Genomic DNA, 17,636 nt, shown 5'->3' on the forward strand with positions numbered 1-17,636 from the left:
GAATATCTTGTACAAAGTCATACATACAATTTGGAAACACACTGTATAGTGCCAAAGGGACTTTTTTATGAATATCACAAAAGTAATGTTTTGTGGGGATTACAGATTCCTGCGTTACGGTCATGGTGGCGTTGCCAACAAGGTTAACGCTTCCCCCAACAGAGGGCGCAACAATCTACTTAAGCCTCGAAGTAAGCATCTTAAACGGAGATAAGCCGAGCATTTTGTGTCTGTTCTATATTTTATTTTTAATGTTTTATAACCGTCTAACTAGGAGTAGGCATATAGAGGCCTAGTTAGATAACCATTTATTTTTCCCGTTAACTAGGAGTAGGCAGATTGAGACCTAGTTAGCGCATGTCCCGTTATAGTTATCCCGAGGTTAATCAGGAGTAGGCAGATTAAGGTCTGAATAAACCCCACCATCGACCAAGTCGTCACGCTGTCCCAAAAGTTTTATTTAATAAAGTTCAAAATTTTATCTTATATGGAAGTCAGTATGTGTACTCTATGTGTAGTGAAAAAAAAAATAGAATTGAGAAGTCTAATAATGAAATCATAATCGAACTTCCTATTGAAATTGATATAATGTTCTCTATGTGTGGTGAAAAAAAGGGAATGGAATATAGAGATATCAAAGAGACCTCGCATGAAACGACCCAATGTGGTTATTAAAAAGAGATTTATTGACTCAAAAACTTCCATAAAAGTGACAACAAATGGATGTTTTTTTGGGGATATTTTTTCATGTCTCAATTTGAACAACACAACGACTTGAAATGCGTACATGATGTCGCGGACATTTCGCTGCAAATGCGAGCGGGAGGCAATGTTTTTAATACATCGCATGCGAGCTTTTAGTTGCAAAGTTACTTCCATGGTACTTCACAGTTACCTCCCAGTGTTTGCTGGGTTGACTCTATCGTTGAGCTAGAGTGCTTCTCTCTGATAAGCTCCGCCATCAATAGGTTATTACCACCAATAACACCCAAGAATCGCTCGAATTTCATGTTTTCTATTTTCAGCTGTTTGAAATGCAGGAATAAGAAAAAACCTTCTAATTTTACACAGACATCCTAAAGGACTAATGAACACGTAGGTACCTTTCATTTTGCAAACACAGAACCTTTCAGAAACTATAATTGATCATTTCAAAGAGCGATTTAACGAGCACACATATATAGGTATTAAATATGAATAACAAATATTAATCGCTCATTGAAATGATCAATTATAGTTTCTGAAACGTTTATTTGTGATTGCAAAGTGATAGATACTTACGTATCAATTAGTCCTTCAGAAAGTATGTGTGAAATTAGCAGCCTTATATTATTCATTCGGTACCTGCATTTGTCCGATTTATTGTTACGTGAATATTGGCATTTTTTCGATATTCCGCTTGAATTATATATTTATTTGAAGTACCTATATGTATTCGGTAATGATTGATTGTAAGTACTGACTTTGTTTTAAAGGTAAAAAAACCTGACCCGCCACCTCTTGTCCACATGTTTTTGGATAAGAACAAGATCTATGTTAAAACTGTCGAAATCAAAATCAGGATAGATATTTTTCAGGGGGACACGCAGAGTCTCTTCTGGTTTTGTTTGGCGCTAAACCTACTGAGAAGCCAGTTAGATACATCGACGACCTCAAGCTCTACTCCGCTAACGACGAGCAATTGGGAAATGTGGTAGCGTTCTTTGAGGCTATCGGAATGAAGCCGGGGAAAGATGAATGTGCCGTGGTTCAGGCGAAGAGAGAAGTCAAGTACAATTAATAGGGGACAGATCTGGTCGGCACGCAGAACTTGACGATACAAGAATGCCAGTCTTTCATCTTCCTCAGAGCACATCAAGCCCTAAGATCCCTGAAATGAAATGAAGAACATTTTCAAGGCAAAATTTGTAAAAAAAATTTTTGTAGTCTCATTCTAAAATAAATTGAAGGACAACAATCAATACGGTAAGGCCTTTCGGTTTCAAGGTGGACAGAGAAATGGGGAATCAGAAAAATTGGAGAACAAGATGAATATTTCAAATTTGATCGATAATTTTTGAAGGTCCTGAGAAGGACCGATTAGTTAGACGAACCATTCTCATCACAACAGTAATTTTTATATTCACTTCTTCTTCTTCAAAGGTGCTGCTTTTTTCGGAGTTGCCACAGACTTGACTGATTTGGGTTTTGGAGCTTTCGGTTTCTTAGTTGGCGATTTCGCAATCTTCTTAGCTTTAGAAGGGGATTTGGCGGCTTTGGGGCTCTTCTTCTCGGTTGTTGCAACTGCTTTCTTCGTTTTCGTTACAGCGGCTTGTTTTTTGGCAACAGTAGACTTCTTTTTCTTCTTGTCGGTCACCACAGCTGATGCCGAAGTGGATTTTTTAAGATCATCTTTGGACTTGGAGGTGGCTTTTTTAATCACTTTCTTCTGGGATCCCGATGTCGAACCACCAGCTGCCAATTTGAACGAACCAGATGCGCCTTTTCCTTTTGTCTGAACTAAAGATCCAGATTGCACAGCTGATTTGAGGTATTTCTTAATGAAAGGAGCCAACTTTTCCGAATCTACTTTATAGTTGGAAGCTATAAATTTCTTGATGGCCTGCAATGACGATCCACTTCTTTCTTTCAAATCTTTGATGGCGTTATTAACCATCTCTGAAGTCGGAGGATGGTTGGGTTTGGCCTGTTTCGCGGTCGCAGTCTTTTTCTCGGATTTCTTCGCAGTTTTCGCACCGATTGGAACGGACGCACCGCTTTGTTGCACCTCTGTATCGGCAGAAGACATTATCGTGATAATTGATGAAATCGTTACACGGTATATATATTTATCTATATATGTATATATGTATATATATCAAGAACGTTAGATACACTTTCTGCAGGAAAAATACTGAAAATTAATGCATTAAAACTGAAGTCGACGGAACTTTGGCTAGAAATGTATGAATATGAGGATTATTTCGAGCAAAATGCTCAATTGATCAATCCTTGAAATTTCCGAATGGAAAAATCAAAAATAGAAAATTTCTGCACCATATCGTCTAGAAATATTCCCGGAAAATTTCCCATAATCGATAATAAACGACATTCGAACGAAGGAATGTGAATTCCGGTATAAAACGCTATCGTTAACAAAGGTGGTCCTTCGAGCCAGAGTATTGGCCTCAGTTTTCTCCATGTAATTTGATTAATAGGAAATATAATCAATTGTATTTCAGGGAACGTAAATTGTTCGAATTTTCATTAATTCAAAGCATACTTGATATAATCGATAACTTTCCTACAATTAGGGTTATTATAGTTCTGAAAGTGGCGAGTCGGTAGGGTGATCTAGTGTGGATGAATCTTCTAACTGTTCAATGAAGACAATTTTAAATCAACTCGTGAGAAATAACAAACAGGAAAGGATAATAATCGTATTTTGGAGCAGGCTGGAAATGTAGCTGATTGTTCATAAATTCATAGAAAAGCTTTTCCGCTACATAATGCCGTAATACAAAAGAGCGTTCGGAAAAAGTAGTCAATCTAATATGAAAACTCGATTAATGTTAGACACGCACTAACGGATGAATTACCTGAAGAACGGACCAGGAGGTAATCATACAAATTAATAGTTTGAAAAAAAAGGATAATATAAAATCTCCATAAAAAAAAACAATTTGTAATCCCATACCTGAAGCAGGAATCAGCGAATGATATAAATGGGAACCAGCGATATCGTGCAAACAAAACTATATTACCTCATTTAATTAAGATATCAAATAATTCAGTAAGTAAACTACTTTTAATAATTCAAGTGAAATACTAAATTGTTAATTCTGCACTTCAAACATGTGAAACTTAAGTAACACGGGAGAGTATAAATCTCAAGTATAATATTGTCAGTCCAATGGGCACTGGAAGAATGTCTAGGTAAAGTTGCTTCACCCTCCACTCATTATTATTATCATATTATAATAATATTGTATTATAATTATATTATAATGGATATGGAATGTCTTGATGATGAGTCTGATAACTCACTGGCAGATTGAATGGTCATAGAATCGAAAGTATAAATTTCCATCAACTCGTCATTAAGCTGAACGATGAAGAGAGCCTGAAATGTTTATGATGATGAGTACATACTGGCAGATTTAATTTTTATTGTTATTAACGGTCATAATAGTGCCGTAATGTAATTTTCCATAAATCTGTTATTGAAGAAAAGAAGAAAGAAAGAGGTGAGCAATGAAGAATTTTTGCTGGTTTATGCAATGGTATTGTTGATCGGAGTCATGTAATATACAGCGAAAACAAGATCCCTATATGAAGAATAAGGAATATTGTTCAAAAAGCATTAATACAAGGATGTGCCACGTCCCCGACACTTGTTAACAATATAGAACAGAAATGAACATCTGAACACGCTGAGAGGTTTTGGTGAGCAGTTTGCATGTAATATTTTTGGCAGACGCTCTATTGTAAGATTCACTACTAATGATGTTATATTTAAGTGAAAGCAATTAATATGATTAATACCGGCACCACTGACATCATCAGCATATTTAATGGCCTAATATATATATATATATATATATATATATATATATATATATATATATATATATATATATATATATATATATATATATATGAACCCAGCGGTTCATATTTGACACCCTTATGAGAGATAAGTTCAACGGTTGATATATATGTTTTTTCTTTGTAAATATAATATGGATTGTACCGTGTGTGAAATATTGTGCAATGCGGGATAGGAATGAGAAAATTGGCTTCTCGATTAGAAAATGTGTGATCTCGTTATACGCGGAGGGGATTAACTTAGCGAGAATTATCAACTCAAACGGGTGGGATGAACGGAACTTCTTCTTCTTGATAGTGCCAATCCGTTATCGGATATTGGAGACCATTCTGGCTATTGTGACCTTATTCACTGCTGCACGAAACAGTCCAATTGTTGTTTCCCAGAACCAGACTCTCAAATTTCAGAGCCACGAAATTCTCCTCCTGCCGGGACCTCTCCTTTCCCCAACCATGCCTGCTGTATTAGGGGTTGTCCATTAATCACGTGATCTTTTTTTAGCATTTTTTAAACCCCCCTCACCCATTGGTGATACGTAGTGAGGTTTAAGACCACCCCCCCTCCCCCTTCTCAACATCACGTGTATTTTTAGTACCTACAACGAATCTTAAAATTTTCTGAATATTATCTTAATTTAAATACAGGTATAAACTATAATCTTTCTTCTGAAATTAAGGACCATAATAAAAATGTCCACACCAGGTTGCAAGTTTTTTTTGATTGCCATAACAATAATAATAAACGAAAAGTGTAATCATAGGAAAAACATGTATTGTACTAGCATAGTATAAGGAATGGATAGTAAGCCAACCGCCGTTTGACGGCAAGGAGCTGGTCACTTGGAGTCGTTACTGTAGTTGGAACCGGTGTTTTACGGGTTGCATATATCGAACACTATTGACTACCCAAAGTGGAGAAGTAACTCGATAATAGACGGCGCTGAATCATGAGCTATAGATGGCGCAGAAATAATACGATAATTAATTCAGTGGCGTGGTTGAAAAGGGGTCGCATGACATTGCCAACAATTTTTATGTTATTATTAAGTTACCACTACATTTGAATATTTATTCGAATAATTGCGATTTGCATTACGATAAAAGTTTGAATGATCACTTAACTCTCTATTCAGGAATAATTAAAACAAATTGATAGATACAATTGAATTAAAATTATTCATATAATAGTAGAAAGTGGTTTCATCCGAAGAAATATGAATAGAATTGGGATATTATCAATGAAAAAAATATAAAAATTGAATATAAGATTCAAACATATGAATTTAGCAATAAAGAGTTCTAAAAATAATAATATAAGATTCCATATTCGAAATGTAATGTCGTCTTTTAAATCGTTGGCAAAGTTTTTTCATTTGAAATCTTGCTTTTCTGTTCCCTATGCATTGTGATTTTTAGACATTTCTCTATTTCAGTGGTCAAAAATTTTTTTATTCTGAATTGAGAACCGACGAATCTTTCTATTCTTTCAAACCTGGGGTCTTGAAATGTACACACATCCTCTTCTAACTAAACTGAATCAGAAAAACAAAGTGTTTTGAATCATTCATAGAATTGAGGACGAAGTGTATTCTTGGAGGATTTAATGTTCTCAAAATCCGCTCGATCATTGTTTTGGTATCTGTATACCTGTAATGAGAATGAATTTATTTATGGCATTTAGATTGTATTGCTGTGTCCCAGCGTAGGATTACTGCGTCTACATAAGGATCTATAATTGTATTTTGAACGTTGTCATGTAATGAAAATTATTTATGGATTTCCAAAATGAGGTTTTTGATTGAGAATTAGTCTCGAAAATTAGCTCCGCTTTGTATGATCGGTATTAATTTTCTCGATAATTTGGAACAATGAGCGATAATGAATGATACTGCTAGTCTACTTGGATGATTTTTTTATGCAATTTTTTTAACGAAAATTGTTTTGGGGTTTGAGGATGCATTAAATTGAATTTGTATTTTAGTATATCCTGAAACATACTAACTATATTTATCTTAAAATGATAAGGAAATGCCAGGCGGCAAATTTTCAAAGTGCCTGTTATGGTTTATTACATCTCTTGTCGTTAGACACTTCTATCTTTTGAGCGATTTCTTGTGTACCTCCAATTTCTTTTATTACAAGGTCAAAAGGATTATTGAACGCATTACGACCCTAGGACCGGATCATAAAATACCATTTGGTACCTATTTTGCTCACTCTCAATTGAGCGGTAGTTTTTCTATAGAATTTAACATGTACTTGGGTAAATATCTTATTTTCTCCTTTCACAGTGTTTATGCTGCCATAATGACAGCCCTAAGAACTGGAGAACTAGTATCGGCAACAGCCGAAAATACTGCACGCTTTGTGGAAACCATCAACAACTTATTTGATGCTTTGAATAGCACACGGTTTCATTCAACAAAACCTTGTAATCGTGCACTTAGTGATAGAAATCCGGAAGTTATAACAGCCATTAATAATGGTTATGAATTAATTGAAAACTTGTATAAAGTTGGCAAAAATAACAAATTAACGAGGCCTGATAGTTTTGATGGTTTTCTATTAACTATAAATGCCGTGAAGCAATTTGCATTTGATCAAAGAAATGAGGGATTCAACTATTTATTCACGGGAAGGCTTATTCAAGATCCTCTCGAGAATCAATTTTCTGTGTATCGTCAGAGAGGGGGATATAACAGAAATCCCACAGTAAGTAAGGCAGATGACGATGAAAATATTTTAGTGGCAGATAACAACGAACCTTTTTCCTTATTGAATCTCGATGAAAACTCGTCTTCATCAGAATCGGACGATTCGGATTCTTCAAGTAGTCCAAGTAGTACTCCTGCCATCGAATTTCGAGATGGAGTGACATTGGAAAAATGTTCTGTAGTTTATTTAGCAGGTTATTTGGTCAAAAAATGTTGGGAGCGTTTCGGGTGTGAAGATTGAAAAATCACTTTGGAGGCTCCTAAAAATCTTGAAAATGAAGATGAGCTCTTGATCTTTTTCAAAAATTACGGTTTAAATTTTGAATGTGGATTAAAAGGACCTACATCTTTGCTGGAGAAATTCACAACAATAGTTTTGGATTGTTTCAGCAAAGATATAGGGAAAAGTTGCAATGATAAAGTCATGTGTAATTTGAAAAAAAAAGTGTTAAATGCATTAAAAATTTTCTGCCCGAATGGTTCGCAACGAATATCATCTGCTCGGAACATAGAAGATATATTTTAGATTTGTTGTTAAGAACTGCAATATATAAATATTGCAAAAATATTTCCAGCCTACTTAAATCTCGGCAATCATCGAAAAATGTGAAACTGTCAATTGTTCAACATTATTGAATATACAAAAGGCCAATTTTTAATCATTCAAAATAATAATAATAATAATAATCAATTAAGTCCCATTTTTAGAAAATAGGACTTTATTGATTTAAATTCGTTACAAATGAACAGAAAAGCAAAACAACTTATAACTTAATATTGTACGAACAGAAGGAAAGTCCAAATAACCTTCAAAATATAAAGATAAAATAGAATATTTTTCTAATGTCACTTCGGTTCGAGCTATTCGATTGTGGGACTACTAAAAATAAATAAATAATTCTCTTTATTCCACAATAATTCAAATCATAATGAAATGGCGTCATCAAAATTGAGGCTTTCATTGAGTTTCAACATATCATAAACGGAATTGTTGTCATACTACCAAAATATTTTCATTAACATATGGCTGACTACCTTGCAGGTAGACTCTGTTGCGGATGTAATTTGTAACAATGCTAATTTTGAATGCTTATTGTGGGATTTCCATTCTCTGTATTGTATTGGGATTTGATTCTTGAGTCGATCTTGAATAAGCCTTTCTGTCAATGAATTTTTGAGCCCACATTTTTTATCCGTTGCAAGTTGCTACACGGTTTTTATATATAGTGACAAGGAAACCATCAAATATATGGGTCTCGGTACCTAATTTGTTATTTTTGCCAACTTCAAAGATATAATTGCCAATTAATTCATAATGATTATTGATGGTTGCAAGAGCATTCGCTCAGTATCTTCATGATTACAAGGTTTTATTGACTGAAACTGTGTGCTTTTCAAAGCATCAAATTCATTATCACCAGGGCAGCACTGAGACTCAATAACCCTCATCAATATCGTATAGTGTCTTATATCGGAAAAGCTTTATTCCCATAGAAAATTATTTTGTAAAGAATTGGTGCGGGTTGAATTCAAATAATAGAGAGTATCGAAAAAATACATCATATTGTTTCCTTCCAAGAACAAAAAAAAAATTAGAAACTTTTGATTTCTAATTCAGTAAAATTTGAGGAAATCTCTCTAAATTTTTATTGAATTAGAAATCGAAAGCTTCTGACCTGGTCGTAGCTAAATTCTTTAATGTATTTCTGACATCTAAATTCACCTTGATACTCACTTGTTACCATTTACTTGAATATTGAAGGGATTGAGGCAATAGGTCCTTTCTCAAATGCTGGATAAATAACAGATTTAGAACAAGATCTTGTAGAACTGATGTTAACCAGAGAGCTAAGAGTTTTAATTAAACAAGGATAACAACGATTCTGATTTAAAAAATCATTATCAGTTCTTTCTTCGTTAATGGTTGAGCTTGGATTTAATAAAGTAGCTTATTTACTTTATAAAAAAAACTGCACAGCACTAAGAGTGGCTATTTGCTTAGTATGTATAGAAGAACTAAAATTCCATCTGTCTCTACCAACTCTTGAACTTTTCTTTATAAAATTTCTTTTATTTGATATTAAAACTGAATTTTCCAATTTTCAAGTTTTTTCCTTCATTTTTACCAAAAAAGATGTATTACTAGGAAACCTCTAATATTTCAAGCTCCTGAGCTATATGAAAAATCCATTGATATGTTCAATCCACAAACTATAACCCGAAAATATTCATTTCAATTTTAAATATAAGGTAAATATAAAAATAAAACATGATTTTATTTATTTTCAACATCATTGAGATATTTCAATATAATTTGGTTGTTGAAGGTAAACTTTTCTTCAAATATTCATAAAAACATAGGCTGATTTTTCGGTCAGAAAATATTATTACAGTCGAATAATAAAATAAATAACTCTAAGAATCGTAAAAGGTTGGGAAAAAATGATCGAAACCAACTGTCAAATGCTAAATATAGCTTTTGAGAAATTTCATTGGAACTTACGACATTAGGAAATCAATGTTGATAGAAACTTTACCTATTCTCACTCAATCTATAATAAAACAATATCAATCGAATATTCTTCAAATATATTCAATTGCAATATCGATATCCCGGAAAATGGAGTTTATTCCATTCATCAATCCTGAAAAAACCTAGAGATATTTCATGACGACTGGAACTGATTAGTGATTTCATGATAACTTGTAGCATTGTACTCGTTTATCACAAATACACGCCACTGGCGTAAATTCTTATTGTAGAGCAGAAAAAATATCAAAATATAGAAATCTTCTGACCACTCTATTTCAAATGTTTTAGTTCTTCAAAATAACACCAATTCTTTCAGAGGGCTCCACTTTACGGACCAATTTTTTGACAGTAAAATTCGAGGCTTAACGTGAGTGCAACTAGATGGCGCTCAACATCAACAAAATCGAAAAAAGCACTACACTGGCTTACTATCCTTTCCTTATACTATGGTACTAGTACATGAATATATTTAATAAGAAGTCGTATTTTGGTCTTCTTGTTCAGGTCGTGAATCGTGAAAAGTTTTTTCATTTTAATGAAAGCTGCTCTTGCCTTTTCAATCCTACAGCGGATTTCCCTTGAATGATCCCATGCCGAGGTACGAAATTGTTTCGACTCTCTACCATTCTGTTGTCGATGTAAAGTTGATGAACGGAACGCGCAGAAGAAATAATTATATATCTTATCGCCGCCTACCGTCATCGATTCTGTGAAAATATTTTATGGAATAATTTATATATGCCCATTTCTTAATTTGTTCAAATTGATAAAATAAGGTGGCAATAAAATTTGGATAAGAAATGTTCCTCCTAGAGCACTACTAACTAAATGCTTATAAACTTGAATAGACAACACTTTAGTTTGTCCTCGGAATATTTATATATTTTGTGATCGTATGGTCACAGCAATTCCAAGTAAAAAAAAATTAATAAATAATATTTATAGTTGGGTGAATGAAAATGTTAGCTGTTTACCCTTAACGGTGAATTCCAAAAGAATTATCTCGTCATTGTAATTTGGTTGCCCATCTCACGGACAGGTTTAGCCTTTGTGGGAATTTTGTTTGCTTTCGGATTGTATGATATTTGTGTAATGGAAAAAACGAAGAAACGTTAACTTTGTGGTCCTGAAAAGGACCGATAGCAATATTTCGATGGTGAAATTTAACCTCCGAAACCGTACAACGTACGACCTTGGCGTTTCAAAGCATATACGACGTCCATTGCTGTTACAGTCTTCCTTTTTGCGTGTTCGGTGTAAGTTACAGCGTCTCTAATAACGTTTTCTAGGAATACCTTAAGTACACCTCTAGTTTCTTCGTAAATCAAACCAGAGATACGTTTCACCCCTCCGCGGCGGGCCAATCTTCTGATAGCGGGCTTCGTGATTCCTTGGATATTGTCTCGTAGAACTTTCCTGTGACGCTTAGCGCCACCTTTTCCCAAACCCTTACCACCTTTGCCTCTGCCAGTCATTTTTCCGTTAACGATTACAATAACAAGAATTAACTAAAGGTTTTACCGTAAAATACGGCTTTTATACCATCACAGTTTTCCCCACCACTAGATCTACACGACCAACCAATGATATTGCGAGAATGTGCAGTGGAACCGCCTACCTATTCCGCTATAAATAGATGAATCTAAGATTTACCTCAACTAGTTTATACCCATACTCGAGATGGCCCGTACGAAGCAAACGGCAAGAAAATCCACTGGCGGAAAGGCACCGCGTAAGCAACTTGCCACAAAAGCGGCACGTAAAAGTGCACCCGCTACGGGTGGCGTAAAAAAACCTCATCGTTACCGTCCAGGTACCGTAGCTCTTCGTGAGATCCGTCGTTATCAGAAAAGTACCGAGCTGTTGATTCGCAAACTTCCTTTCCAAAGGTTAGTGCGCGAAATTGCCCAAGACTTCAAGACCGATCTCCGTTTCCAGAGCTCCGCCGTGATGGCCCTTCAAGAAGCTAGCGAAGCTTATCTGGTCGGTCTATTCGAAGATACAAATTTATGTGCCATTCACGCCAAGAGAGTAACCATTATGCCGAAGGACATTCAACTTGCTCGACGTATCCGTGGCGAACGTGCTTAAGCATCTTTTTCACAAAGTTTAAAATCGGTTCTTTTCAGAACCACAACTTTTTTTTTACATTTATACAATTGATTGATTTCTTATAAGGTATCCCAAATTAAAGATCCGATATCAATAGTGCAATATAACCTTACTTAATTTCTTCCAACAAAATGCGTTACGAATTTCAATTTTGATTATGGATATCAGTCTTTTGATATCCTCTATATCTTGGCGCAATAGCTTATTTTAAGCTGGAAGCAAATTATGCCGTCTTATTTCCAATTCGATCATTCAACTGCAAAAGATTCTGATGACCAGCATTAGAGAGAAGCGATACCGTGATTTCTAGATCACGTTGTGAAACGTGAACGTTACTTTATGATATCAGTGAAATTAAAGCGTGACGTGATCACTGTTTAGGTTGCTTGTTAATAATATTTGTATGAATCACCCAAACCTGGGTTCGATTATATTTGCAACTCGAATTGGTCACTCATTCAAAGCAAAATTGTTATGAAAACATCCATTTTTCTTACATATTCAACTCTTTTCCTTATTTCAGATTTAGTTAGGAACGTAACAGAAGGATATCGACTTTTCAAATGTTTCCTCAAATTTGAAGAGGTGATTTTGAAAGATAATTTCAACTTGCATAAATTACAAGTAGCATAATTTACATCAACTTTTGTGAAGAAAGCCCAAAGATTGCTGGTCTTTCGCCTGTTATTATTCTTTCGCCTATTATTATTATGTCGCTGACGTGTTTTCGTTTATTTTTTATAATACAGAGTACCATTTATTGCTTCGGTCGACAACTTCAATATAGAAAGAATTTCTTTGGGGTTGTTTATCAAAGATAAGCATAAAATTAGAATTTTATTGCCACCACCAATTATGCAGTAATGCAGTAGTTATTAGTTTGCAGCAAGTATTTATTGTTTAACTAGTTCTACAAAAATACTTCCTACAGCATGCAAAGTTGCCTACGATGCTGGGATTGTCATAAAAATATGCAATTATGTTAGTCGAAAAAGGTTCCGAAGCAATAAAAACATCAGGCTGCCTTCATAATTTACGATTGCAACGGACGATGATATGCCCTGAAAAGATCTGTGAAATGTTCAAACTGTGATCCCGTCACGCTCTGTATTCGTTTTTCGGAACCGTGACTACCTGTGACATTCTGATCTCAGTGATTAAATCACAGTTCGTGAAATATCGCTCTTCTCTAATCAGCATTCCACCGACTGTTTCATAACATTTTGAAGAGGATAATGAGCATACAAGTTGTAAATAACATCCCATCACCAGTAAGGGTTAATGTACAACAATCTAGCTTGCGACATGTTTGGAATACCATAGACGATGAGATGGCGGTAGTTTTTGCAGACACTCGCCATTGCTAGAGTCCATCGAACTCTGTGCTAAGCTTTAATTCTTCGGGTTTGATGAAATGTCCATCAGTTGATTATTCAGGTGATGCGTCAGCAGTGTTGTGAAAGGCAGTGCTATGGTTCCTAAATGGTTTTGTCGGAGATGACCCGGGACCAACTTCTATTTTCTTTTGAAGTTTGTAGGTTCGGGTATATACCCGAACTTAAATAGGTGGAGTCAATTTAGGTGGTACGATCTCAAATAAAAAGTTTACACTGAGAAGCCAATTTTTTAGTCACAAAGTGAGAGTCAGTAGAGAGTCAGAGTAGTGAGTGAAGTAACTACAACGAGTCTAGTGAGAATAGTGAGTTTTCCAGAGAATTATCTAAGTCCTCTGGTAAGTTTTCTGTTGTGATTTTAATGTTTTAAGTGTTCTGTGTAGTAGACGTGTGATCGCCAGACAAAAGAGTAGACTAGGAGTGAAACGCTCGCAAGAGCGGGTTCTCATTAGAATCACGCTTTAAAATTAGGGATATTGTAAGGAAGTCGACGGAATTTTGTACAGCCGTGACTAGACTTAACATGGGTACTCCAGCAAACGGTGGCCCGGTGAAGCCGACAGCAAAAGAGGTCGAATCAATCCTGGATTACTTTGCTACAGACTCCGACACACTTATGATATTATTCATAAAGCTTGGAGAGAAGCTAGGTATTCCAATGGACGACGTTTCAAGGAAAAATAAACGAAAGAAAATGCAGGTAAAAACTACTGAGGAAGTGTCCATCAGTACAAAAAATAGATTCGAAAACCTGGCCGATTCTGATGATGTCATCATGGACTCTGAGGACGACAACGCCCACGCCCCCCAAGGTTCTTCCGAAAAAGATGGCGGCACTACAGCGCCATCTATGAATCAAGACGCACAAACAACCGGGAAGAAAAGGCGCAATTCGAAAATTGATTTCCCCCCCCTGAAAGAGAAAACCGAGACAATCTCTCAGGAAACTCCCAAAAAAATACGTGTTCCACCAATAAAAGTGATCAACACGGCATCGTTCCCGTCCATTGACAAGATGGCAAAGCAGACGAACGTTAAAATAACGTCAGCCAAGGAGAACTCCAAAGGTCTCCACATATACACCGCGACCCCTGATGACCACAGGAAATTGACGAAAGGACTGGAAGAACACAATCAGCAGTTCTTTACATTCCCACTCCATGAAGACAAGATCCTTAGAGTAGTAATTCGCGGAGTTCCCTCACACGACAATGAAGAGTCAATAAAATCCAAGTTGTCAGAACAAGGATTTGACGTTCTCGAGGTGACACAGATGTACCGGAAAGAACAAGGGAAAAAGATTACTTATCCTCTCTGGCTGGTAAAGCTCCCTAAAAATGATGACAGCAAAAAGATCTACAACCTAGAATTTCTGGGTTACTTCAGAGTGAAAGTCGAGACTCAGAGAACCAAACAAGGCCACAGACAGTGTCACAGGTGCCAAAATTACGGGCACACTCAGTCCACCTGTAGGCTGCAACAAAGATGCGTGAAATGCGGAGAAGACCACTTCTCAATAGAATGCCCTAAACCTAGGACCACTCCGGCTAAATGTGCCAACTGCGCATTAAGTCACCCGGCAAATTTCCGTGGCTGCAAAGCCTACCCCGGAAATAACCAACAGCCGAAAAAAACAGAAGAAAGAAGGTTTTTCAATTCAAGAAAAACCACTGAAGGAGTTTCCTATCGCTCTGTCGTGTTGAATGGAGTCAACACACCCAAACCAACTACGCCAAAACAACAAAAAGAGCCACAATTAACAGAAATGCTGTCACAAGTGACACTACTTCTTACCCAGATTGCGAGTCGTCTTCAAAATTAGGAGACCAAATTGCCTAAAAGTGCTAGCCTGGAATGCCAACTCCTTGCTTAATAAAAATCTGGAACTCGGAGACTACATTTCCGAAGAAAAATTCGACGTCGTGCTTATCAGCGAAACTTTCCTCAAACCTCAGGACCACCTAGTTATCCCGAACTTCATCATCTACAGAAGTGACCGTCTAACAGGCAGAAACGGTGGCGTTGCCGTGCTTGTTAACAAATCCATCGAGCACGTTCGGACGAGTAACTTCAACACGGTTAACCTAGAGAATGCTGCCGTTAACATCACCATGGCCGACAACAGGACTTTAACAGTCGTTGCAGTGTACAACTCCCCATGTAAAGCCCTACTGCCTGATGACCTGGACCAAATTCTTGCTACTCCGAACGAAGTAATTCTAGGAGGTGATCTGAACGCTAAGAGTACAGCATGGAACAGCCGGCTTAACACCCCGAGAGGATGAACGCTTTCTTCAAACGCATTGAAGAACAACTACACTGTAGTTGGACCCGACCAGCCAACCTTCTTCGGCCACGGAACTCCAGACATATTGGACGTGTTCATACTTAAGAACATCCGATACAACTACAGTGTATACACTGAAACTGTTCTCACCTCAGATCACAACCCTATCATACTTCAGCTGAACGAATGGCACGATATTCCCCAACCTCGACTTGCGAACAAGTTTAGCTGGGAAATCTTCACCCGAACACTAATGGATTCCACGAGACCACACACAATGTTAAGTTTCAGTTCTGATATAGATGATGAAGTTCAAGCGGTCACTCTTGAAATTAAAAAAGCCATAGAAAAAGCTACAACTACTATACCCCAATCTGCATCAACAATCAATAAACTACCTCTTGAAATAAGGACGCTGATAAGACTGAAGAACCGTGCACGACGAACAGCTCAACGGACCCTCGACCCCAATGATAAGAGGGAAGCTAACAGACTCGGAAATAAAGTCAAGGAAGAGATCCAGAAATACAGGAACCAAAAGTGGCAAGCACTTCTAGAAGACATAAACGAAGAATGTAGTGATCACGACGCCCACTACAAACCCCTATGGCGCCTCAATAAGACCCTGAAGACCAGAGGCAATCGATCACCCCCCATCCACGGTCCGCAAGGTTTGGTCTATACGGATCAAGAAAAAGCTGATGTGTTCGCGGAGAAACTTGAACTCCAGTTTTCTCCGAATCAATCCCCTGAGGATGACGTTGCCTTCGAAGGTATGGTGGAAAGTAGAGCCAGGAGGATAATGGGAGAGGAAACCTCTGAAGCAATCCGAACCACCACCATCGAGGAGCTCAAAGATATCATCAAATGGTTAAAGAAGAAGTCATCACCTGGCGAGGACGGGATCAATAATAACCACATCAAGCATCTACCGGACAACATATTAGCTCAAATGGTTAATATAACAAACGCCATTCTCAGAGAGAAATACTTTCCAGTAACATGGAAAAACGCTACGGTTATTATGATCCCGAAGAAAGGTGATAACCCTCTATTTCCCCAGAGCCATCGACCAATAAGCCTATTGTGCACACTAGGCAAACTAGTCGAAAAAGTCATCCTCATAAGGCTCCAAGAAGAACTGGACGAGAACAACATTATCCCCCCAGAACAATACGGGTTCAGGGCTGGTCACTCAACTGAACTTCAGGCTCTTAGGTTAACGGAAAACTTAATCCTGAACATCAACAGGAAGCACTACAACACGGCCGCATTTTTCGATGTCTCAAAGGCATTCGATAAAATGTGGCACGAAGGACTAACATTCAAGATGAACCAGTTGGGCATTAACAAATCAATAGTCAAATTAATTGGGAACTACCTCAAACACAGAACATTTCAAGTCAGGATAGGATCTTGCTTATCATCACGAACCCACATCACAGCTGGAGTACCCCAAGGAGGAGTGGTTTCTCCAAAACTGTATAACATCTACACGGCAGACATTCCCACGGATCTCGCCAACGACACCAAAGTGTTCACCTTCGCGGACGACACCGGAGTACTAGCACATTCCAGGAATGTCAACCTCGGAGTGCGCTATTTACAACGAGCCACTGACACCATCCTTGAATGGATGGCCAAGTGGAAGATTAAAGTTAATGCTGAAAAGACACAAGCGATAGTCTTCAGCAGGAAAGCAACACTTCCCACCGAAGAAATCGAGGTGAATGGCGAGAGCATTCCGTGGAAAAACCAAGTTAAATACTTAGGGGTTACATTTGACAGGAAGTTAACTTGGAAAGACCACATCAACCAAGTTAAGGAAAAAGTGATCACAAGGAAATGTCAAATGTACCCCCTACTAGCTCGCTCCAGTAAACTCAGCCTAAGCAACAAACTTAGGCTATATAAATCAACAATTCTCCCAGTGATGTTATACAGCTCCACGGTTTGGGGACAAACCGCAAAGACCCACCTCAATACCCTAGAGGTGATGCAGAGCAAGA

The 17,636-nt window shown here is 37.1% G+C and overlaps 3 protein-coding genes across 3 annotated transcripts; 1 reads left to right on the forward strand and 2 right to left on the reverse strand.

Moving 5' to 3' along the window:
* Positions 1 to 1,844: 1,844 nt before the first annotated feature.
* On the reverse strand, positions 1,845 to 2,744 carry LOC123675410 (histone H1B-like). Its single transcript, XM_045610764.1, has 2 exons — positions 2,230 to 2,744; positions 1,845 to 1,870 (listed from the first exon to the last, which is right to left on the reverse strand). The coding sequence occupies exons 1-2, from the start codon at positions 2,654 to 2,656 to the stop codon at positions 1,845 to 1,847; spliced, it is 453 nt and encodes a 150-aa protein (XP_045466720.1). The 5' UTR covers positions 2,657 to 2,744.
* An 8,207-nt stretch (positions 2,745 to 10,951) lies between these two features.
* On the reverse strand, positions 10,952 to 11,488 carry LOC123675091 (histone H4). The gene has a single exon (XM_045610336.1). The coding sequence runs from the start codon at positions 11,307 to 11,309 to the stop codon at positions 10,998 to 11,000; it is 312 nt and encodes a 103-aa protein (XP_045466292.1). The 5' UTR covers positions 11,310 to 11,488; the 3' UTR covers positions 10,952 to 10,997.
* A 26-nt stretch (positions 11,489 to 11,514) lies between these two features.
* LOC123675411 (histone H3) lies at positions 11,515 to 11,925 on the forward strand. Its single transcript, XM_045610765.1, has one exon. The coding sequence runs from the start codon at positions 11,515 to 11,517 to the stop codon at positions 11,923 to 11,925; it is 411 nt and encodes a 136-aa protein (XP_045466721.1).
* Positions 11,926 to 17,636: the final 5,711 nt, after the last annotated feature.

The sequence above is a fragment of the Harmonia axyridis genome, chromosome 3, assembly GCF_914767665.1.
Source record: "Harmonia axyridis chromosome 3, icHarAxyr1.1, whole genome shotgun sequence".
NCBI lineage: Eukaryota > Metazoa > Arthropoda > Insecta > Coleoptera > Coccinellidae > Harmonia > Harmonia axyridis.

Coding starts and splice junctions, on each gene's coding strand:
- LOC123675410 (XM_045610764.1), bottom strand. CDS start 2,656: ATGGTTAATAACGCCATCAAAGATTTGAAAGAAAGAAGTGGATCGTCA. Junction 1,871..2,229: donor CAAATCCCCTTCTAAAGCTA/AGAAGATTGCGA, acceptor ATTTCATTTCAG/GGATCTTAGGGCTTGATGTG.
- LOC123675091 (XM_045610336.1), bottom strand. CDS start 11,309: ATGACTGGCAGAGGCAAAGGTGGTAAGGGTTTGGGAAAAGGTGGCGCT.
- LOC123675411 (XM_045610765.1), top strand. CDS start 11,515: ATGGCCCGTACGAAGCAAACGGCAAGAAAATCCACTGGCGGAAAGGCA.